General features: G+C 38.6%; 1 protein-coding gene across 2 annotated transcripts in view; it reads left to right on the top strand.

Moving 5' to 3' along the window:
* The window catches only part of zgc:153738 (uncharacterized protein LOC558115 homolog), a 289,186-nt gene that overhangs the window by 108,552 nt on the left and 156,198 nt on the right, over positions 1-24,436 (top strand). For both annotated transcript variants that reach the window (XM_028803884.2, XM_051928820.1), the window contains exon 6: positions 7,053-7,124. In XM_028803884.2, the coding sequence (XP_028659717.1) occupies positions 7,053-7,124 (72 nt within the window). The remainder of the gene's footprint in view (positions 1-7,052; positions 7,125-24,436) is intronic.

Here is a 24,436-nt window from a genome sequence, read left to right as displayed (position 1 = left end):
GGGACACCCACACCTCCAACACCTGGGTGAATTTTTCTGTCTCTACTTTGTCTTCCATAACTACTTTTTGCCACTCCTTGCTGCATTAAGTATTGGCTTATCCTTCAGAAAGGGTGAGTGGAATTCAGCACAAGATATATTGTGCTCAAAACAGCACAGGATCCGGGCAACATTCCTTAGTTGGCCAATCTGGAGAAGATTCTCTCAACAGCCTGTTGAGGCTGGAATGTTCAGAAGGCAGGAGATGAGTGACAGCATATTTGGTAGATCAGATTCTTAGAATATTGCAGTCTACCTGGCAACCATGTCTTTGCTCTTTCATGGATCATTCTCCTGCAGCTTTTCCAGAATGTTGTTGGATATAATGCCATCATCATACATCATATTAATGTTCACCTTGCTTATGTGATTGAACTTTTCACAGACCTTTTCACAGTCACTGAAAGTGAGCTTGTCCTCCTGGAATGAGAAGGGCTGAAGACAGTAAAGGAAGTTTCTGTTGGAAAAGTCAAGCCATTTTTCAATATACCTAATGGCAGTATCAATTAATCCAATTAATTCTTCCTTTGACTTCCCTGCATCATCTGGAGAAAAACACTTCAGCTTCATTTTTGTCAGGTATCCATGGAACTGGTCATCTTGCCTTTGTGTCAGTTTTGGCTCTAAAGGATTGCATAATGGAATATAGCTTCTACACAAGTGATTGCATTGGCCATGAGCTTCTTAGCATCATTTCCAAAGAGGGACAAAATGTTATTTCAGAAGGAGGAGGTAAACATCCATGACATCACTGTCTTCTTCATCCTACACTCCAGAAACATCAGCACTGAGCTTCAACAAAGGCCTGATTTGCCAGGGACAGTCATCCCCAAGGCTGATGGGGTGTAACTTTAATGCCAACCAGTTTTGATTGAGTTGAGAGATGGCTGGATTTAAGAAAAAACATCTTGTAGTGACAAGCTGCAGGACTTCTTGGAACTTTACATCACAGAACTCACAAAATTCCATCAGTAACTCTCTTCTTATAGCTGATGTGGCTATAAACTTTTAATACCACATTCTCAACAAATGTGGTCAGATTGCCTAGCACACTTAACTGTGTTATGTGCAATATGGGTGTGGCAGTTACCCTGAAAAATATTATTTTGGCTTTTCTATAAAATTGTGTAGATTGACTTTTGTATCTTATAGTTTACATTTGTGCTGTTAACACTATAAGCTGAAACTTGACCCAATCACAACACAAGCTATTACAAAACACTATGACGTTTACTTCTGCAGATTCATTGGGATTCTCCATGAAATCAACCATTTTGTTCATCACTCTTTTTTTAAAATTTAAAGAACTGCACTGCAAGGGGAAACATTTTTCTGTTTCTCTTGTTTGAGGCATCAGTTTAAACAGCAAAAATATGAGGTCTTTCAGATGTCTAAATTTTCACCACATCTTCCATTGCCTTTAGTACAAGGACTTGTTTTACTAATTCCTCTGATTTTGTTCTCCCTAAAAAATTTTTTGGCAATTTTTGAGTCTTGCAAGGTCTTTTGGTTCAGCTTCTGTGCACAATCAGCACTGTTATAGCTCATGTTGAGCTTAACAGTGTGATGCACATGCGTCAGCTCTGCAGATGTTACCCTGGAGAGGAGACATCATTTATTATAGTATGGTGTATGGAATGGGCTATTAAATAGCAAAGGATAGACAGAAAAGATCTTTTAAATATGCATTGTGGTTTTTGATTATACAGGGTAGTTGGATTTAATAATAAATAAATGATGCATTTGATAACAATGTGCAATTTAAAACATCAAAATAAATAACCCTGACTATTTTAATCTTTATCCCAATAAGATGGAAATATCAGCATAATCAATTTGTATTGATTGTTGCCTAGTTTTACTGGATGCATTATAATACAGGTAATTGTAGGCTTTAATGTAGGCTACACTAGGTAACATATAATTAATTAAATAACAAAGACATATATTTGCCTCAGATAGTGTCTGAAGTATAAGGAATTGATTGATTCCACTGTGTTACCTTCTGTTTACCTGCTTGGACATGGATGGCACCTGCACCATGCTATTTCAGGTCAGATATCCCTCCATGGGCAACCGAAAAATCTTGATGGCAAAATGTACATTTTGCTGTGTATTCGTTGCTAAGAACAGGGTTGACCCATTGTAATTCTGTCTTCCGTTCACACTTACACCTCCACAGCCTCTTACATTTCATAGGCGGTCTTGGATTAGCAGACATTACCATAACATCATTCACACTGTGTGTGTCTGAACACAGCATAATGGCAATGATGATTCTGCTGTACAATCTGACACAACTTGCAAAGCTTGATGGTGTGGAGCAATTAAACTTATTCACTCTGCTTGTATAAACCGGCCTGATTTTATTTATTTTTATGTTACTCTCTCCAATTTGGAAAGGTAGTGTATACATGAAATGATGTATATGAAAATATAGGACAAATCGAGTCCCTTATCGATTCATAATGGAATGCATCATTTTCCAATAAAGGACAATTCTGTGTTATAAGGGACAGGTGGCGACCATAGCAATGTTTATTTCAGATTGTTGCATTAAGTACACAAGCACATAAGTTGACACCATTGTGTGGGTAAACAGATGCAGAAATAATAACTTGCTCCCTTTATTGTCTCTTTCCTTCCCCCAATCCTCCACGTTGACTCCCCAAGTGAGGCTAAGACCAAACATAACAGAGTCCCAGTCATCTGATATGCCATGATACATGTCACCACACCCAAAAGAAGAAGAATCTCTGGAGAAGTTAAACGATTACTCAAATCTTTGTAATATTACAGTCTAGGTAGCAAAAGCCTAGCGTAAAATAGAGAACAGTCACCTCAAAAAGGTAAAAAGCAAAAAAAAAAAAGAGTAAATTTCAAAAGATATTGTGGTCGAAATTTAACATCTTATTAAAGAAAGAAGCATCCTCTAACAGGACAATTCAGTAATCAGGATGAAGAAAAGCTGTTCATTGTATCTTTTAATTACTCCTCAGCAAAATGCCTTGGAGGGAGCATTCTTCAAAAGCAGTCTGTTACAGCATGGTCGGAATAGTCAGAGAATTAAAGAGTAGAGGTTCATTTTATAAATTACTGAATTTACATACAGTGTCAATCAATGCATACATTTTACTCTGGTTGGTTCATTGGTTTACACCCAAATGATGTATATAAAATAAAAGCCTGTTATATTATATTTTGGTTCTTCTTATACCTTTGAGTTGCACCACCACCCTTGAAATTTCTGTGTGTATAACAATTGTCTGTTCTTGTTTATAGGACATCTACTGATTTCTTAGTCATCTCTTAGTTATCCTTCAGTACATTTTGCATATTAAATCAGCCTTTCTTCTGGTACATTATTTACTTGACCATCTCAGTATTTTTCCTAAACCAATTCTTATATTTTATGTACATTTTGTTGTTCACTTGATCTTTATCTGGTTTCCTGGGGCCTCATGCATAACACCGTGCATAGAATTCACACTAAAACATGGCATATGGACAAAAGCGGAAATGAGCGTATGCACAAAAAAATCCAGATGCATAAATATGTGTGTTCGCCAACATCCCACGTTCTTCCGCTACATAAATCCCGGTCCTCATGAAAAGTAACGCACGTGCATGCACCTGCCGCAACTCCTAAACTCCTCCCAGAATTACGCCTCTTTGAATATGCAAATCAATATAAATAGCTCTTAAGCTCAGCGTTCTGTGAAAAGGCAATGGCAAAAGCACGGGGGAAAATAGAAGAATTTCAGCCAAGATCAAGTGCAGGCAAGGAAAAACATACTATTTGTTGGTTTAAACAGTGGTATAAACAACAAAAGGAAGTTGATCAAGTGACATAGAGTGTCAGAGAAACTCAAAAGCTCAAGTTCACAAAGTCACACAGTGCCCGAAATAAAAAAGTTGTCAGATATGAAAGTCGCAGTGAAAAGGCGAGTCGTAGCCCACCGTCATATAAAAGCTTATTAGGGTACAAAGAAAAAAAAAAAAATAGGCACACAGTGGGAAAAAAGCTTGAAATGTCAACTTTAATCTCGAAATTTCCACTTTAATCACGTAGTTTATTATGTCATTAAAATTCTATTACTAGTTTCTCAAATACCATCTTAACTAAAGTAGCACGTTAAATGCTTTGTTTTGTATATGTTCTTCTGTGTGCTCTATGTGTGTGAATCACTACATGCTTCTTAAACTGGCTTCCTCTTGCTCCGACAGGACACAGAATCCATTACATTTGTGATATTACAGCTCTCTGAATAATTAAAATACTGAGATGTATACTTGATATCATTTTCATGATGATAAGAGTTAAAGCAAGTGGCACGGTGGCGCAGTGGATAGCGCTGCTGCCTCACAGTTAGGAGAACTTGGGTTCGCTTCCCAGGTCCTCCCTGCGTGGAGTTTGCATGTTCTCCCCGTGTCTGCATGGGTTTTCTCCGGGTGCTCCGGTTTCCTCCCACAGTCCAAAGACATGCAGGTTAGGTGCATTGGTGATTCTAAATTGTGTGTGTGTGTGCCTTGCGTTGGGCTGGCACCCTGCCCGGGGTTTGTTTCCTGCCTTGTGCCCTGTGTTGGCTGGGATTGGCTAATAAACAATATGTAGTTTATTTCAGTGTATTTGATAAAGTTGTGTCAGGGATCTAAAAAAGAAAGGGAAACCACACCGGAACAAAAGCACTGTTTTGATGCTTGGTGCTGCCAGTTTGCAAAACCAAGCGGAGAACTTGCGTACGGCAAGCATTTAGCTGGCATGAAAACGTGCGTGGCTTTATGCCAAGTTTAGGTTTTATATATCATGATGTGAACTGGAAACGGGCTAACGCAACATTTTTCTGTGTACGCACTGTTTATACATGAGGCCCCTGGTGTGCTTGAACAGGTTTCTGACATGTATTATGCCTTTAATCTATTTCTTTAAGATGAATGCTATGTTACCCTAAAATTATTCTTCCACAATATATACTTACTTATATAATATAAATATATATATATATAAATTTATATTATATGCTTTATATAGTGTATTTATACATTTTATATTCTAATTATACTATTAATGCTATCAAAAATGCCTGAAATGAAAGTAATGTAATACAGATAAATGCATAAGTATACACAGATACATGTTTGTGCATAAACTTACAAGCATACACTTATGTGTATTCCTAATGTAGTGCTTTTAATTAATGTCTACACACATACTTAGTAAAATGTACTGTGTAGTATATAAAGAATACTCATTCTATTTTGTTCTATACTATATGTATACTACTATTTTATAACAAAGCCTTGTAGTAGAGAACAAAAGATAAAAATATTACTAACATATTTAGATAAGAAGAAAAATACCTATCAAAAACAGAGGGAATACCAGCAAATGAGTTATATTGAAACTGGTACAAGCTGCAAACACAAATAATTATCTATACTGTATCTATCTTCAGACACCATGAGTTTGTTACGAAGCACACTGCATTTGGATTCTAGTACAGTTATTTTTTTATTGGCAGCAGACATCATTAGCTGCACCTTCTTGATGTGATTTGTGAACATGGGATTAATTCTTCCAGGTTATCCCCAAATAGGCTACTTTGACTTTATTCTCAAATTTTCTATTTTTCTTCCTCTATTCTTTCATCCATTTTTGCTAGATATTCTTTCAACTTTATGTCAAAATTGTTATTTGAAAGTACAAACAAAACCTTCAATATCCTGGTTCAGTTTGTCAATTCCATTGCACATTCCTTCTATATCCTCCATGAGTTTGATGATAAGTAACTTCAACTCAAAAGCCTCATTCCTCCAAACTTCAGCACTGTGCTCTGACCAAGCTACAGAGCCATTTGGTGTTGAGGTGGTGGAAATACTAGGGTTGTTTGTAATGGTTGCAGATAGGGACACAGCCCTTCTGGTTTTTGATTTCACAGGCAGTCTTGCTCCCACATTCGCTGGACTGAGTGCTTCGCCTGTCTTCTCAGCCTTAATCAGTGACAGGCTGCACCACGAGCTTGACCATGAACTTGATCCAACTTAGATTTCAGTGTATTTTTACATATTATGTTAATTTTCTTTGAGGTCTTTCTCTCTCGTTTATTACATTTTCATGTTTTAAGTGTTATTTTGTGCAGCTCCACTTAGATTTTTAAAATACAGGATATCTTAGGCATTCATCTCATGGTTAACTATTTGACATACATTGATACACACTGCAGTTGCCCATTGGTGTATGTGTCTTCTTTGCAATACATAGTTCATTTTTAAAGGTTGACACATACAGTACATTATCATATATCCCCTATTATTTGCTGTTTATTGGAAAGAACAAAATAACATCTATCTATCTATCTATCTATCTATCTATCTATCTATCTATCTATCTATCTATCTATCTATCTATCTATCTATCTATCTATCTATCTATCTATCTATCTATCTATCTATACTTATTCTTCATGTTCTCGATCTGAATACTACTGAATTCAGTCTAGTTTCTACTGTAAATTTTGGAAATTTTATGTGCATCTTCTCCATACTGAATTTTTGCTTCTTACAATTTTTGTTTGACCACTAGTATCTGATAAGTAACTGGAGTATGTCTGCTGCTGAAATGCAAATAGAATGTTAATGGTTATGTACTGATGTCAGACAAGGTTGTTTTTTTTTTGGTATTTGATTGGGACGTGGCTTCCTTAAGAAAAACATTTTCTACAAATGTTTATATAGTGGAAGTTCAAGTTCCCATCTTGGATATGTAGTCCATTTTAATTTTCCACTAGTGAATGAGTAGTGATATTTGGGTAATTGCACTTTCTACAGATTTCTCACCAAGTACCTATTGTACTTTATATTCTTTTGTCTTTGAAAAGCAGAAAAATATAAAATACATATGGACTGTTTTTGTTTTTTGGTGTTAGCTATACTATTCTGCTATGAATTGTTCCTTCGTGTTGTAACTGATATTATTATTATTTGTATTTGGGCTTTTTTATCTGCCAATTTAGTTCTGGAAAGGATTTATTCAGAGAAAGAAAACAAAGAGGGAGCGAGATGATGAGATGATCTTTCTAGGAATGGTAAGTACTACTTTTAATTTAAAACAATATACCTCTTAAAAATGTATTATATGAATCTTTTGAAGGGAGTTACTTGTTGTCTTAGAGAGCATAATAGGTTGCTGTACTGTATTTGGCCACTTTAGTTATTAGCAACCTAAACAAACTGAATGAACTCTTCCTGTTTTATGTTAAGGTATCTATATATATATAAAATCCCTATGTGCGTCCAGGTGTCCGTGTGTGGGTGTCTTCTGATGAAGTGCGCATGCGCGGGGCACGGGCAACGTGCGATATTACTGTCAGAAAACGTTAGAGGCGTTTTACTGAAATACAAACCAGTATTACTGCGAGAGGAAATTAAAGGTACACAATACAGTGATGCATATTAGCCACATACAAGCCAGTATTACTGTCAGAGGAGATTAAAGGCATATTACCGACACGCACGCCTGTATTACCGCCAGAGAAAATTAAAGGTATATTACGGACGTACAAGCCAGCGGACATACAAGACGGTATCCTTCAATAAGGGCGCGCACAAAAAGGCGAGCCCTTATTCGCCGCGCTCAATGGAGGTCGCCCTTTTGAAGCTCGCCTTTTTTTGCGCGCCCTTATTGAATAGAGCCGTACAAGATAGTATTACTGTCACAGAAAATTAAAGACACACAATACACGGCGGCAGCCCACGAAGAACGGTCAGCTCAGCAAGTATACATCAACAAAAGAAAGGCTGAAAGAAAGAAAAATACGACCAACAAAAAGAATGAGGTCAAAGTCCCTTGCCATTTAATATAGACTGGTCCTACTAATGTTTATGCCCTACTGTTCTAGCGCCCCTTATTGTAATGGGCTAAATGACTAGTTTCAAATATAAACTGTATAAAAAGTTTGCTGGAATGCTTTGAAAGCACTTGATTGTTCTCCATGTATTCTTTTAGCTTTTCACATGCAAGGGCTTTAGGTTTTGAAGTGATAACAATAGCTGTCATAGAAAGCAAGAACCTTTCCATTAGATCAAGACATCAATGTTGGAATATTGTTTTGGAATTTCTTTCCTTAATCTTCGTCACTGTTTGTTGTTGGCTTTAGTTCTGTTTTATTTTCTTATAAGCTATGTATTCTATTTAAACATAAAGAATGCAATATGAAAACAATTATAGCCTACTAGTATATAATCACAAAAAGCCAAAGAGAAGTAATCTGATAAACAATCTGCCATGATGCTTTTGAATGTCCACAACCTACAGGCTACCTTCAACTATTTTGTTTTCTAAGGGTATTAGTCAAAGTCAGGTTTTATTTATTCTTTGGTGAACTTCTTTTAAAAATTTGATTATGTGTTGTCTGAGGGATGGCCGGCCATTTACCCCGGCCAATACCCCCAGGCCGCTAGATGGAGCCCTTCCTGTAGCATGGAAGTGCCCCGAAGACCAGCAGGGAATTATGGACAATGGAGTTTTTATTCCCAACCCTGCTGGAAATCGTGGGACCCACCAGAGGACGCTGCATGGAGGCTCAAGGACTCTTATGTGCCCTATAACCCGGAAGTGCGTCATGATCACATGACAAGAAGAAACGACGTGCTTCCGGGTTGAGGAAAAGAACTTTTACCCTGACCCGGAAGTCATAAGGACTTGTGGATTGTTGGACAGGAACACCTCTGGGTCAGGGGGTATAAAAGGACTGTGGGAAAGCCCAGACAGTGAGCTGAGCTGGGTGGAAGGGTGGCAACGCGTCTGGGAGTGTAGAGGATTGTTTATTGATTTATTATTGAGTATTGATTTGTTATTGAGTATAGTGGAGTGGTGGTGCTTTGTGCACTTCATTATTATAATAAATAGTCATCTTTGGACTTTTACCTGGTGTCTGACATGTGGTCTGAAGGTTCAAGGGGTCACGGAGACCCTAAACTGTCACAGTTGGTGTAGTTGGCAGGATCGATCAGCCATTTCCCGTCTCCCGCAGAACCTCCCGATGGTCTTCACCGAGGTACATGCACAGGACAAAATTAGTTATTTTAAAAGGGTTTTCTTTTAACTCCCCGGGCACGTACCTCGTGATGGTCGTTAGTCTCTAGAGGCATCTTTCGCCCCATGTGGCCGCTCTTCAGCTCATCCCGAGTGTCAGGCATGACGAACTCAGATCCTCCGCTGGCTCCGTCTTTCTGTTTGCTCCTCTTCTTCCCCATAACGGACTTGGTGTAGGTGGGTTCCAGCGATGTAGCTGCGTGTCCAGGCGTTGTCGTCTTGGGGTTGTGGAGACTGGCTCGGACACAGACAGGCAGACACGCTCATGTCACCCAACACACGTTTATTTACAATATGTACACAGTCCATATCGTGCTCACAAACCCCAAAGACCCCAAAGTCCTGGCCACAACACAATGCCTTCTCTCTCTTCAGGCCGCCTCCTTGCCGTCCTCCTGACTCTTGTCCATGACTGGAGGGAGGCGGCCCCTTTTATACACACCTGGATGTGCTCCAGGTGCTCCCCGGCAATCTTCCACCGACACTCCCCAGTGTGGCGGAAGTGTCGGCTGTGTACCCGGAAGCACTCCGGGTGTCCCTTCTTCTCTTCCCCCCAGCACTTCCGGGTGTGGCGGAAGCGCTGGGGTCCAGGGTCCCCAAGGCGTCAGGGCACCCCCTAGCGGTGGCCACGGGCCCCTACAGGGTAGAGCTTCCAAGCTCTGTACCTGTGGCCCCCAAAACAACCAGGGTGGACGCCCCCTCGCGTTCTGGAGGAGGAATGAGCTCTCCTCCTGTCCTCCTGGGTGTCCCGGCCGGGCGTGAACCCCGTCTGGGTGCCACAGGGTTCTCTGCCCACAGTAAAACTTTTTTAAACACAGGTCCTCTGCCAAACTGATGGCCAGAGAATCCTGCCGGCTATGCCAGCTGTGACAGTTTAGGGTCTCCGTGACCCCTTGAACCTTCAGACCACACGTCAGACACCAGGTAAAAGTCCAAAGATGACTATTTATTATAATAATGAAGTGCACAAAGCACCACCACTCCACTATACTCAATAACAAATCAATACTCAATAATAAATCAATAAACAATCCTCCACACTCCCAGACGCGTTGCCACCCTTCCACCCAGCTCAGCTCACTGTTTGGGCTTTCCCACAGTCCAATTATACCCCCTGACCCAGAGGTGTTCCTGTCCAACAATCCACAAGTCCTTATGACTTCCGGGTCAGGGTAAAAGTCCTTTTCCTCAACCCGGAAGCATGTCGTTTCTTCTTGTCATGTGATCATGACGCACTTCCGGGTTATAGGGCACATAAGAGTCCTTGAGCCTCCCTGCAGCATCCTCTGGTGGGCCCCACGGTGTCCAGCAGGGTTGGGAATAAAAACTCCATTGTCCATAATTCTCTGCTGGTCTTCGGGGCACTTCCATGCTACAGGGAGGGCTCCATCTAGCGGCCTGGGAGTATTGGCCGGGGTAAATGGCCGGCCATCCCTCACAGTTGTAAAAGAGTAAAATGATTTAAGAATATTTATGATGAATACTGGTATTGGATTACTGTTACTTTTTTAAGCAAGGTGCCAACATTTGTGTACATAAAATTCAAACTAGATGCTACTAAAAAAAGTTGATTGGTAAATAGATATGTAATCAATAAGCAGAGAAGTTTATCCTTTTCGCTAAGGGTATTATGGTCAAAGCTGTTAATTGGTAAGTCAAAAAGGTTGAAAAAAGATTATGCTAGGACCAGGAGATAAAGAGTCTTTAGAAATAAAAAAGCAACTTTTTTTTACTAGGGTAAATTTCAGAAAACAAAGGGGGGAAAAAAACCTGCAACAAAACACTAAGATGTTAATCAGAATTCACCTAACCATAACTAATATCCTTAATACCAGTTTGTGAATATCCATCCATCCATCCATTTTCCAACCCGCTGAATCCGAACACAGGGTCACGGGGGTCTGCTGGAGCCAATCCCAGCCAACACAGGGCACAAGGCAGGGAACCAATCCTGAGCAGGGTGCCAACCCACTGCAGGACACACACAAACACACCCACACACCAAGCACACACTAGGGCCAATTTAGAATCACCAATCCACCTAACCTGCATGTCTTTGGACTGTGGGAGGAAACCGGAGTGCCCGGAGGAAACCCACGCAGACACGGGGAGAACATGCAAACTCCACGCAGGGAGGACCCGGGAAGCGAACCCGGGTCTTCTAACTGCGAGGCAGCAGCACTACCACTGTGCCACCGTGCCGCCGTTTGTGAATATTCTTTTTTAATATTTATAAAAGTTTGAATGCTGTATAATGTGTTTGAGATGACACTATATCATCAGCAACATTGGTCACAGCTGTAAATAACATGGTAGCATCCATGTAAAAAAATTATAGTTAAAACATTAACATAAATTCAAGTAATTCTTAAACGAATAGGTAATATCCTAAAATAAACTAAGGGAAACATTTTTAACAATGAGCATATAAATCTGTCTGTTAGTTCACTGTAGCCTTTGAAAGCGTCATGTGCCACGGTAGACTAATTGCCTCATTAAATAAGTCAACCTCTGTTATTATTATTAACCATATATAATAATAATAATATATTTTATTTATATAACACTTTTCCAATGCTTGAAGCACATACCTATTTCACACAAACAGAAGGTAGCTGATGATCAGATTCCTGATTAGCCTGTTCACCTAATGACTACCGATCAGTGGCCCTTACATCTGAAATCATGAAGATTTTTGAGAGACTGGTTCTTGACTATATGAGTCCTCTTGCAGTAGACCACCTAGACCCACTGCAGGTTGCCTCTCGGACAAAGATTGGTGTAGAGGATGCAATTATCTATATGCTCCTCAAGGCTTAGTCTCACTCGTACAAAGCTGGCAGCACTGTGAGAATTATGTATTTTGATTTCTTCAGCGTGTTCATTACTATTCAGCAATCCCTGTTAAGGGGTAAACTCAGACATATGCAGGGGATGAGCATATGGTGTCCTGGATAATGGACTATCTAGCAGGCATACTGCAGTCTGTGAGATTGAGGGTCCGTGTTTCTGATACGGATGTGAGCAACACTGGCGTAGCACAAGAACAGTCCTGTCTTCTTTCCTCTTCTCTCTGTACATCTCTGACTACAAATATAACATCAGGTCATGTCACTTATAGAAATTCTCAGATGTTTCTGCACTTATTGTGTATATTGATAAAAGGAATGAGACAGAGTATAGGAGTCAGGTGGAAAGTTTGTTTCTTGGTGCAAAGAGAATTGTCTGCATCTTAACCAAGAAACTGGTTATTGATTTTTCACCGCACCTAAGAGCTTCTATATCTGATTACTATTTAAGGAGTGGATGTTGAAGTGGTCCACATTAAGGACAGGTTGGACTGGTCTTGGAACACAGAGGAACTATGTAAGAAATGACAGAACGGGAGAGACTGTGTTCCTAAAATGTGTGAAGTGACATCATTCACATCTTCTATAACTCTGTGATGGCCAGCGTGATTTTTCTATGCTGTGTTGTGCTGGGCTGGTAACTTCACTTCAAGACAGGACAACCAAAACAACAAGCTAATTAAAAGGGTAAGCTCAGTTATAAGACACGCTCTGGACCCCATGAAGGTAGCAGCAAAGAAGAGAATTAAAACAATCTGAGTACCATTAGGAACAATGCTGCACATCCTCTCTCTGACACACTAAGTACTTTCAGCCAACAAATTATTCTTGAAAATGCATTGTAGCTTTCTGATATGCAAAGGCTTCACTGCAAAGATAATAACAATATTTGAAGGAACATGAGGACATTTAAACAAAATGTTTATGTCACTCTCATGAAAACTCTGGAGTCATGTGTTGAACCAGGCAGCTTCGCAATAACATGAAGAGTAAAACTGAAACAAACACTGAAATTGAAAGACTAAGACATACATTATAAGAGAGTTAAGCTCAATAATGAGCATTTTCATTTAACAATAAATGATTCACAGTTGTACTTCCAGGAGAATCACCATCCTGCTTTTATGGCCACAGAAAATGCCTCATAAAATAACATTTACTGAAACTAACCATAGATTTTATTGTACTATTTTTGAAGTCGCAAGCGGAGTGGTGGCTCTGAGGCTAGGGATCTGCACTGGCAATCATAAAGTTGCCAGTTTGAATCCCATAAATGCTAGAAGTGACTCTACTCTGTTAGGCCCTTGAGCATGGCCCTTAACCTGCAGTTGCTTCAACCTCAGTATGACATTAATTTCCGTCCAGCCCTGCAAGCAGGTCCTCCAATTTACAAGGAAAATTCAGGGGTTGGCAGCAGGATTGGCACTCCAGCCACCGCAAATAACCTCACATTGTTCCTCTGTGGGCCTGCGGTGTCACCCACTGCACTCAGATCTCAATCCAAGTGGTTCCTCGTCTGGTATGCTTCCAACCTCACCATCTCTGAAGTCGCATTCATTCTTTCAGTGTTTCTGTACATCTTTCAGAATCACATGCGGTGTCCCTCCAATCCTACCCCCCCCCACCACCATATTTTCTGCAAGGCTCTATTTATCCAGTGCCCTGAGGGTCTCCACCTGCATTCTTGAACCTTTCTAAGCTTGTAAAGTATAATGCAGTTATCCATGCGGTTTGTAGAATGCAAAGCTCAGTCTACCTGTGTGATATTGCACTGCCAATTACCGATCCAGACCAACCCATCTTTAGAACCATATGCTGGCTACTATAGTTCAACACTGAATAGTATAGGTAATTATAAATTAACTATAAAGACAAAGGTAACTAAAATGATATTGCAATACACTATAACCAACTGGAATTGGTGCAAAAGAAACAAAATAACTATAAAAAGACAACTTAGAAAAGTGTGGTTTTATGAATTTTTTTTGACAGTATTAGCCTGGCATATCTTTATTGATAAAACATTCCAGATTTTTGGTCTCACTATTTGTTTTATACTTAGTTCTTGTTACAATAATCAAACCAGTATTTAAGGCCCTAACTCGGAATATCAGGTGACAGGCATTCCAAAATATAAGTAGGGGCAAGATTATTTAAAACTTTAAATAAAATTAAGTGTGTTTTAAAAGTTCTAAATGACTCAAGTAACCAATCTAATGATGCTCAGCACGGTGTAAAGTGCTGTGGTTTTCATTTACTGGTTGAGACTGTAGCTGCTGCATTCTGAACTTGCTGTAGATTCATGTCTATTTGAGATAGTATCCCACCTTGACATAGGCAACATATTCAAAAACTTCCCAATGAAAAATAATCATTGCAAAGAAAGATTTAACCATATGATATAACCTAATTTACTTAGACTTAAAAAGGGCCATTCTTGAAGCAACTAGAAGCCTTTGGTATGATGGGATATTTGTAAAACTGGACTACAAGCTGGTTAACTGGCCAGAGACAAAACATACAGATACAGTAAGGGGAGAATACTATATATGAGGTGAGATCATCTGTCCTTAGATTGTCATATTTTTTAATTTATATTAAGAACTAATCAAAAATCAGCATTATTAAACTTGTGAAATTTACAGATGGCATGAAAATAGGAGGGGCAGCAAAAACAGACATGGAAAATCATCAAAACTAGGCAAACATTTGGATAATGTATTTTAACATAGAAAAGTGTTTTGTGCAACAATAGGGCATTATGCTGTCTTATAGCAACCAACCTTTGAAATAGGTTTGTCACATTTTTATTGTTTAGCCAAGTGAAGAAGCAATTAGAAAGTGAAATAAAATGTTACTTTATATTGTATAAACGGATGTTATGCTTAGACTGCATAATGTAATAGGGGCCACATCTGGATTGCTGTGTGCAATTCTGATCACCATGTTCTAAGAATGACTGCAACACTAAAAACTTAGATTAGATTAGATAAACTTTTCCTTGGGGAATTTCAGATGCATACAGCAACAGAAGAAGCATAAAAACAAGGATACAGACTCATAAGACAGATAAGATAGCCAATCAATCAATCAATTGATAAATAAATGCAACAAGTACATCAGGTGGAAGCATTGAATTGTGTGCATAAAAGACCCCCAGAGGCCCATCTTAGCACATTGTGGTGGAATGAGCCTGTGGCTAAAAGTGCTCCAAGAGAGTGCCTCCTGGAGAGGATGGAGGGGATTTTTTATGATGGCATCCAGTTTTGCCACCATCCTACTTTCCACAACAGCTTCCAATATGTCCAGGGTTTGTCCTGTGATGGAACAGGCTTTCCTGATACATTTGTTCAGGCATGGTGCTTCTTTTGAGCTTAGGTTGTTTCCCAAGTAGACTGCAGCTTAGAGCACCTCAGGAACTACTATAGACTGGTAGAACACTTCCAGCAAGTTGCTGCACACATCAAAAGATCTGAGTCTCCTTAGCAAGTACAGTCTACTCTAGCCCTCCTGCAGCACCACTGCATTTGCATGCAGGCACAAATAGTTCATGAAGTTTCTGCATTATCACTCTGCAGGCTGTAATTAAGGCCCCTGCACCTACTGGGATAAAAAGAACCGAGTGGGGTAGATCGAAAGAAGCAAAGTGAAGGATTGAGACAGAACGAAAGAATGAAGGTTAAAGCAAGTGAGAGACGCTTATTGCACAGCGAAAGGAACATTACAATCAAGACAGAGCTGGTGCGATAGAGAAGAGGGAAAAAAGCACCACATGGAACAACTGTACTCGGGGGTAGGGTTGCTCCTGTTTATCTTCCAGGGAGAAAGAGCAACCAACTGCTCCAAGAAGTCCCATGGACACTGAGGGATGGCAGATGGAGAAGGGAGCAGGGTCTGCGGGGTGCCCATGGATGCTGAGAGATGTCTGTTGGGACACGAGCCAGTAAAGGTTTGACTGTAGTTGTCGGAGAGCATCTTCTGCCGCTCAGCAGACGTTAGAGATGAGCAGAGAAGACATGGATCTGGAAGAAAGCTATTGCTTTTTTTTAAAGAACTGATCCTGACTGTGTTTTAAACCTTGAATTTTATCTTATTTAAGCATATATTGTTTGTCTTGTGGTGTGTCAAAGCACTATAAGCGCATGCTTCTAATGTAACCTACTTATTAATGGACTTTTACCTCCATAGGGGCACAGTTTTTTTTTTTTATCATGGATTACTTATTTATTTATTTAAAGACACTGCATTGCACTTTGATTTGGATGCTGCTGACTGTGGAATGAAAACCATAATTCATTTTACACCTGCAATTGTTGTTGTGTGTCAACGTCCAGGTTCAAATGAAGGTAATGCCACCTGTAGGCAACCCTGGCATCACTTGCTTTCAACACATTTACATGGATTTTCCCAGGGTAGTCTCTAAAACATATGATGGTCAGAATAGTAGGCAATAAAATCAAATTTAGGGATATAATTATGTTAGGAAGGTTAATAATGTTAGGAGGTGCAGATGAGTATAAGTTTGCTTGGGACTGCTTTTTACAGTAATGCAAATTACAATAAATTGATTGCAAGTTATACAAGTTAAGTGTTAAGTAGGAATTAACTTAGATGTCATGATGGTACAGTTGGTAGTGCTGCCTTACAAATATAGCTCCTCAAGTTTGAATCCTGCATCTGCTCATTGCCTGCATATTCTTCACTTGTCTTCATTTGTTTTTCTCATGCATCCCTCACGATGTGCTGATTAGGTCAATTGGCAATTACAAATTGACCTTGTGTGAAATTGTTCACGAATGGGCCATGCAATGGACTGAGGCCCTGTCCAGGTCCTAATTCTTACCTTGATTCTAGTGCTGCCCTGGTAGGTTCAAACCTTATAATTTTGAATTACATTAAGCATGTTTGAGAAAATTGATGTTAGAGATGTAGTTTGTTTGTTTTTATTTTTAATTTATAAACATAATTTCATTGTCTGAATCTGTGTAATGCAAATTTAGGGCTGCAGAGAGCAATAGCTTACTCTACCAAAAGGCAGAAACCAGCTGTGAATTGGGTGCCAATCCACTTTAGGGCATAGTCATGAATGTGATGCACCTACCTGCACTTACTCATACTGTGCAAATTTCCATTTATTGTAACATGCCCTATAATATTATTGGGATTTGAAAAGATAATGAAAGTTGTGCAGACACAAAATCTTTAAAACACTGTTAAAACTAAAGTAGAGCATAAAAATTGCCACTGCTGATTTTTAGCAAGATTTAACATGTTTAAAACATTTTTGTTGGTCTTTATAAACACTGATCTCATATGACATGTTGGACATGTATTTGTACAGTATGCTTATATTATGCATAAAGACTTTATTATTACTGTAGGCAGTTTTCTGTTAAAAAATAGAAAAATATATACATGTTGTGTGTGTACGAATATATGTATATATATATATATATATATATATATATACATTATACAATATATATATGTATGTATACTTATTTTATTATTTTAATTTCCTTTTCTAGCTTTGTTTCTTTAGATACTAAAACAAAAAAAAATACACAGCTGTTGCTAATGGTAGTAGTTAGTGGTCTCTTTTTCTTTAACGATTTTCTCTTTTAAATCTTTTGATATGTTGCTAATGATACAATATCTGAGGATATTACCGGGGGTATGATAGAATCATTAATGGTGGTATTTTAAAAATGATTATCTTGATAATTCTGATGGTGGTTTCACGCTCTTTTATAAATCTTTTTTTTTTCTTTCTCTGTGTAGTAGTCATTGTTGTCTCCTCTGAAGAAGTGTTATAAACACATTATGGATGGATACATTAGTGACTGATGCGGCGCCCAGGCTCATATTGTTTTTGGTGTGAAAGTGCATCATTAGAAAATGTTCCACTTGGCGGGGAAGCTCGTATTAACTGTGCTCGCAATGAAATGAGGTCGTGATAGATTGTTAAAGTTATAGAAAGCCATTAGGTTGAAATATGAACCTCTCAATTGTCATAATGAAGCGGGGGGCTATTTGCGGAGCGATCAGCGTGTTTGGAGACAATTGGAATCTATAATGACAGACGCAATACATTATAGACAGTAAGTTTAAGGCTTTAAGGTAGAAAAAGTAATCATATCTGCAAAGTGTGTTGTTGGAAAGCTTCCATTAACCTGTAGTTCAGGGTCCAGGAACTCTGCATTTGTCCCAGGAAATCTGAATATTTGCATGGCTGAAGAAATATGCCTATCTTAAGAATAATATCTAGATGTTTCTTTTTTTCTTCTTTTTTTCTTGTAGTAAATTCAAAGTAAAAATATAAAAAATCATTCTTACAGAACTATGTTACTTTTCTGTATCACAATATAACCTTCATAAATACATGTATACCATTATGCAATGAAAAATATGACAGTTTATTGCCGAGAACACAGATACAGGCACTAGATAATTGTTAAGGTAGGTATCCAGTCTTACTGCATCTCTGCATAAATTAAACATAATTATACTTAACTGACCAATTCAAGCCTGACGTTGTGGATATGGAGACTAATATGGCAACATTCTGCCCATGCAGAAACCACCTCTGGATAGTGCACCTGTCCTTTGCAAGGCATACCTACACTTGCACAGATACACCAAATCATTCATACCAGGCTAATTTAGAGTCACTAATCAACCCAATATGCATATGCAAACCCACACAGACATAAGAATTTGAAACATCCACACATACAGAAGTCAAGAGTTTTATCCAGCACTCTTGACTCCAATTAATTAAAAATGAATACCTTAAATATAAACATTATTTTGCAATATACAAAAATAATCAATATGTACTGTATGTAGTACCACAAAGTTTTCCTTTTAAATACAACTAAGCATGGCTGAAAATTTGATGGACATTTTTATGATGAAATTACATCTAATTCAGAAGTCTGCAAAAGGCAGTGGTAGCTGCAGGTTTTGTTCCAACCCAGTTGTATAATTATGGAACAATCCCTGCAAAAAACTGATATTATTTCATTGTATGTCTTGTTAGTGTCATGGCAGGTCATTCTTATACAATGTATGTTTTTTTCCTTTCCATGTGTATCATCCAAATGATTTTTAGCCTGAAGCAGATTAGTAATTCTCAGTCCTTCACTTTTCTCTTTTCAGATTCCTTTCAAACATTTTATCAAACTAGATTGTTCCCGATGAATACTCACAGGTGTAAATGGAAACAAGTTATATGGAGAACTGCTGGTTTCTTTGTAATTTACATCTTCTTTGCCAATAATAAGCCATTGAAAATAATGAATGCAGTTGTTTCAGAGAGAAATAAGCAATCGGGAGGGTCTTAACAAGTGTGACAACTGAAATGAAGCATGAAAGTGTTGCTTGAGCAATAAGTACTCAAACAGCAAAAACTGACTCCTCATTAAGAAATTAGTTTGGAACAAAAACCTGCAGTCATTATGGCATTCCAGGACCAACTTTGCAGACCTCTGGTTTAATTCATTTAAATGATGCATGCATAACAGAAAGCAAAAAACCCTATTTTTTTAGCCTTTTAATTGTTCAGTTTAATAGCATTATAGAAAATACTCTTAACTAAAATTTGATTTCATTGTAATATGGTCAGCAGTTAGAGGTATATGTGTGATGAATAAACTATTGGTCAAATCATTGAAAGAGTAATAAATCTCATTATTTACAAGAAATTTAGAACTTACCCTAGGTAAAGATAAACTAAAGGGTATGCTTTTATTTATTTTACCTAACTAGTGAACTGCAAGCTATAAATTGAAATATAGATCAACAATCAATCTTGTACAACTTATTCATTCTATTCTTTACACAGTGTTCAATGTATTATCTTACTTCTACTTATGTATTTATTAAACTTATTATATTAGAATACATTTGTATAAAAGTGACAGGAACATGTCATGTACTGCCAACTGGGCAATTCATTACTTAACACAGGTTAAGGAGAGAAAGTTTAGATTGTCATTACACTTACTGGTCTTCTAAGTTAGATGACATCACATTTTGTCACATTTGTCTTTCTGTTGCATATTTTTATTATCACAGTAATAATTTAATCTGTAGATGTTATGCAGTTTTAAATCTGCAAATATGAAATACTATGAGATGCAGAATAAGATATTTTGACATGTAAACTTTCAGAGAGAAATTATAAAACAAAATCACAGGTGCAGTCATAGAAATTGTCAGAATTATTGATTGGAGCGAAAAGGCATACATATGGAGTTATATCATTTATTGAGCTTGTTATAAATAATATTTTATTAAGATAATAAATGGGAGAAAGTACATACTGTTTCTGCTACCTGTTATGTCCTCATTGTTTCACTTTTGATTGCTTCTTGTTGGAGCCTTTGTACCTCTTTCCAAACTAAATCACACAAAGAACCTAGAAACCCTACACCAGGCAAAAAACTAGTTGTTGTTCCTTCTGTGGTAAAAAGAGTTCTTTGATTATACCGATGTAGTGTTTTCACTAAAAGATGAATCAGTATTATAAGCTAAGCAAAGTGCTTTGTCTTCTCCATAATGTTCATATAATTTGGTTGATTTGAGATATGTGTGGGTGTTGTGAACTAGCATTAGGCACAAGTTAAAATAAACTATTTTTTAGATTGTGTGTTGCTGCTGCAAAATAGTTTTACAGTACTACATTAGTCTACAATTGTAGTCTGTGTATTTCCCACCTGATATTAGGAAAATCATTAATTTATATTGCCATGCTTAAAATAATTTTAAAATTATATATGGGAGTTTTTTTTTTTAATTCCTAACCTGGTGTTACTGGGTATTTGGAAGTTTCACATTCCCCCAATGCTCAGTGAGTGTTTTGGTACCTCTCGTTCTGTCACATATTGCAAAAACAAGAATGGGATCACTTTTGAAAAAAAAAGAACAAGATACAGTGTCAATAATTACATAAATTATTTTACCCAGTTACATCCCATCTGAATGCCTAAATTGAGAATAATTGTGGGGTGTGGAGGACCCCGGCCGGGATGCCCCTTCATTATATGTTGAGAGTTTAAGAATCAATACTGTATTGAATCGTTTAAATGAAAAATAATGATTGATCAGAAAATCGATATTTTTACCCAGGCCTAATATTGTATAAGAGAAAACATGGAAAAATGAATATTAATTATACATCTAGTAATTATTTTGAATAAAGTCCATATTTATAAATTAAAATGGTTCAAGCATACTCCCTCTTTCTGTACCCTTGAGGTGGATTTCAAATATTATTTAAAGTCTATGTCTGAAAAAAGCAGATGAAAAGAAAATGTTTGAATTATGTAAAAATATAATTTGGTCCCATAAATGTGTTACCTCTGGATACAATTAATGTAGGTTCTCTATATTTGTATTGGTTTGGTTCACTTTTTGTTTAAATTTATTTAAAGTTTTGTAAAAATTTATCATACTTAATATACAGTAACTAACAAAAAACAATAACATTACTGTCATCAATATTATCTCTATGTAATATCCCAACCAAACAATATAGATCAACACTTATCACCAAGTTTAAAAACTGTAGGAAACACAGGAAATACAAAATAATAATTAATAAATCACTTGCCCCACCTTACAGGGCCTTCTGTCTTATCAAGAAACTGACCTTTTCAGGGTGCCCAAAATCCTTATTAGTGCATTTGAGTTCAGCATCCAAAACTCGTCTGTTTCAATTTTCACATGGAGCCTTCTGACCTTTGCGCCCCAATGCCTGACACCTCACAGGGATCCATCTATGCCGAGGAGAAATGATTGGGAGGAACAGCGTGACAGATATTAACCAAAATGGTGAGCTGTTATTGGATTTTTGTGCTAGTCATGGATTGTCCATAACAAGCACCTTGTCAAGCACAAGGAGGCTCATAAAGTGTTCCTTATACTAGAACACCTTGGTCCAAAGGCTAATGTTAGACTTTACATTTCTGCCATTTGACCTGAGGTTATATGTTGTGGCACGCGGCTGGGGGTGGCACCCAGCCGGGACATCCAGGAAGACAAGAGGAGGGCTCATTCCTCCTCCAGACCGTGAGGGGGTGTCCGCCCTGGTTGTATTGGGGGCCACGGGTATAGGGCTTGGAAGCCCAACCCTGTAGGGGCCCGTGGCCACCGCCAGGGGGTGTCCCCCTGCCTGAAGGACCTGGCCCCCAGCACTTCCACCACACCAGGAAGTGCTGGGGGGAAGAAGACTGGGGACACCCGGAGGGCTTCTGGGAGCACAGCCGGCACTTCCGCCACACAGGGGAGTGTCCGCAGAGAAGTGTCGGGAAAGCACCTGGAGCCCATCCGGGCATGTATAAAAGGGGCCGCCTCCCTACAAACGATGACTGGAGTCGGGCGAGGAGTGGACAAGGTTTTGAGTGAAGGAGAGTGGAGGTGGCCTGAAGGAAGCAGGCACTGGAAGAGAGGCCTGGACTTTGGGGAGATTGCTGCTGGAGGCACTGGGGTTGTGCACTTATGGACCTTGTAAATATGGGAAATAAATGTGTGGTGGACTTTAAAATGGTGTCCGTCTGTCTGTGTCCGGGCTGCTTCTCACAATGTTTAGAACTCTCAGCTGTTAACTGAATACCACTTGGAAGTGAATTGGATTTGAAGCGAGGGGTGAAGGCCTGATAGACCGGGAAAGCCTAGACAAGCAATTAGGTTGTCTGGAAATGTCTTCCGGAGGGTTCTATTCATGAAGTATTTGACACCTACCTCCAAGAGAATTGCTCTCATGTTCAGAGTATGGTTGGGTACATTGACCCTGTTCAAGACCTGTATTGGTGAAATTATTGATAAAAGCAGTGGTCTTAAGGCAGTCAGGGCATCTCATGTCAGTATTGGATGCATCTGATAGAGGTAATAGAGGGAGGGGACACTGGCGCACACATGTTGCCACCGCTCCTCCCTGTTAATACTTTTCATTAAAATTTGTGTTAAATTTGCACTTCTTACACTTCTTATGCTTTTTTATTGAATATAGTTCATGGATACATCTGACTCGAACTGCACTGGTTTGGATTAATTTTTATAGAATGCATGGACCTTGTCTTGACTGGGTTCGCAACCTCGGAGACAACCAAATTTTTCTGTGGTTCACAGGACGAGTCTTATGAACATTTCTTTGCACGATGGCAATCTAGAAGCTGGAGATTATCTATCTTCTTGATTACAATGGATATACTGGATTGCACTCGGTTACTTCTATACATTCTTAATGACTGAGAAATGATCTGAATTTACACTCACCTGGCTTGAGGCTCGAGGATGATCACTTTTGTAACACCCAGCGTTATATGTTTGTATATATTGGAACCTCCGAATTCTGGTATTTTCATGTACATCTTGTAATATCTCCTACTATGCTGCTTCTGCTGCTTGCTATTGCCGCTCATCTGCTCCACCCCACCCCGCCTGTCTCACCTTTTCTGTTGTGCTCTGTGTAAGTGTCCTAAAAGACACTGGTATTGTACGGTGCTAGAAATATTTACATTGCAGGTCAGGCCGCCGCCACTGCCTGGCTGCAAATAAAAAGTTCAGAGGCAGAATTTGTTCAGGAATGCGCTGTCCTATCCATGGCTTTGGAAATAGAAGTGTCAGTGTGCCAAATTTGCAATTTGTTAAAAATAAACTCTGATCATAGATCTGTCAACAGTGAACCCTCGCCAGCTAATATTGCATTGTTTAACTCAGGATTTCTTACAGGAAAAGTGCTGGTGCTATCAGAATTCATTACAGACTCGCCTTGACATGCTTTGCCTAACAGAAACCTGGCAAAAACCAAACAATTTTACATCTCTTAAAGAGGCGACACCATCTGGATACATATACTTCGCAGAGCCTCGCAGCGCCTCGCAGCTGAAGGCAAGGAGGAGGCGTCGGAACTAAACATCAAAAGAATCCCAATTGACTGCCCATTGTCTTTCAAGTGTCTGGCTCTTAAACTAATGCTGAAATCAGATTCTATCTTACTTATTGTTCTCTATCGTTCCCCAAAATACAATGCATCTTTTTTTTTATTTGATCTGACTGAATTATTAACCCACTTAAGTTCCCTTTTGCCGAGAGTCGTTGTTCTTGGCGATTTCAACATCCATATTGACAATACTACATGTAAGCTGAGAAATAAATTCCTATCCTTACTGGACTGTTTTGTTGACTTTCCTACTCACTCTGGTGGTCATATATTGGACTTAATCTGTAAATCTGGCTTATCTTTTGGCAACATTTATAGTAGTGATTATGGACTCTTTGATCATAAAGCACTACTTTTCACTTTCTTATAACCTGTCCCTCCTTTTACCTCTAAACATCACATTTCTTTCAGAAACCTTAAAAACATATGTCCTTGTATCCTTGCTACTTCCATTTCTGAATTTTTTCTGTCTTCACCTATTCCATCAACACTAAATAGTCTGGTTGA

This window comes from Erpetoichthys calabaricus, chromosome 6 (genome assembly GCF_900747795.2).
Source record: "Erpetoichthys calabaricus chromosome 6, fErpCal1.3, whole genome shotgun sequence".
In the NCBI taxonomy this organism is placed as follows: Eukaryota; Metazoa; Chordata; class Cladistia; order Polypteriformes; family Polypteridae; genus Erpetoichthys; species Erpetoichthys calabaricus.
Note: the sequence above shows the minus strand (reverse complement) of the source record. Positions and strands in the feature narration are given on the sequence as shown.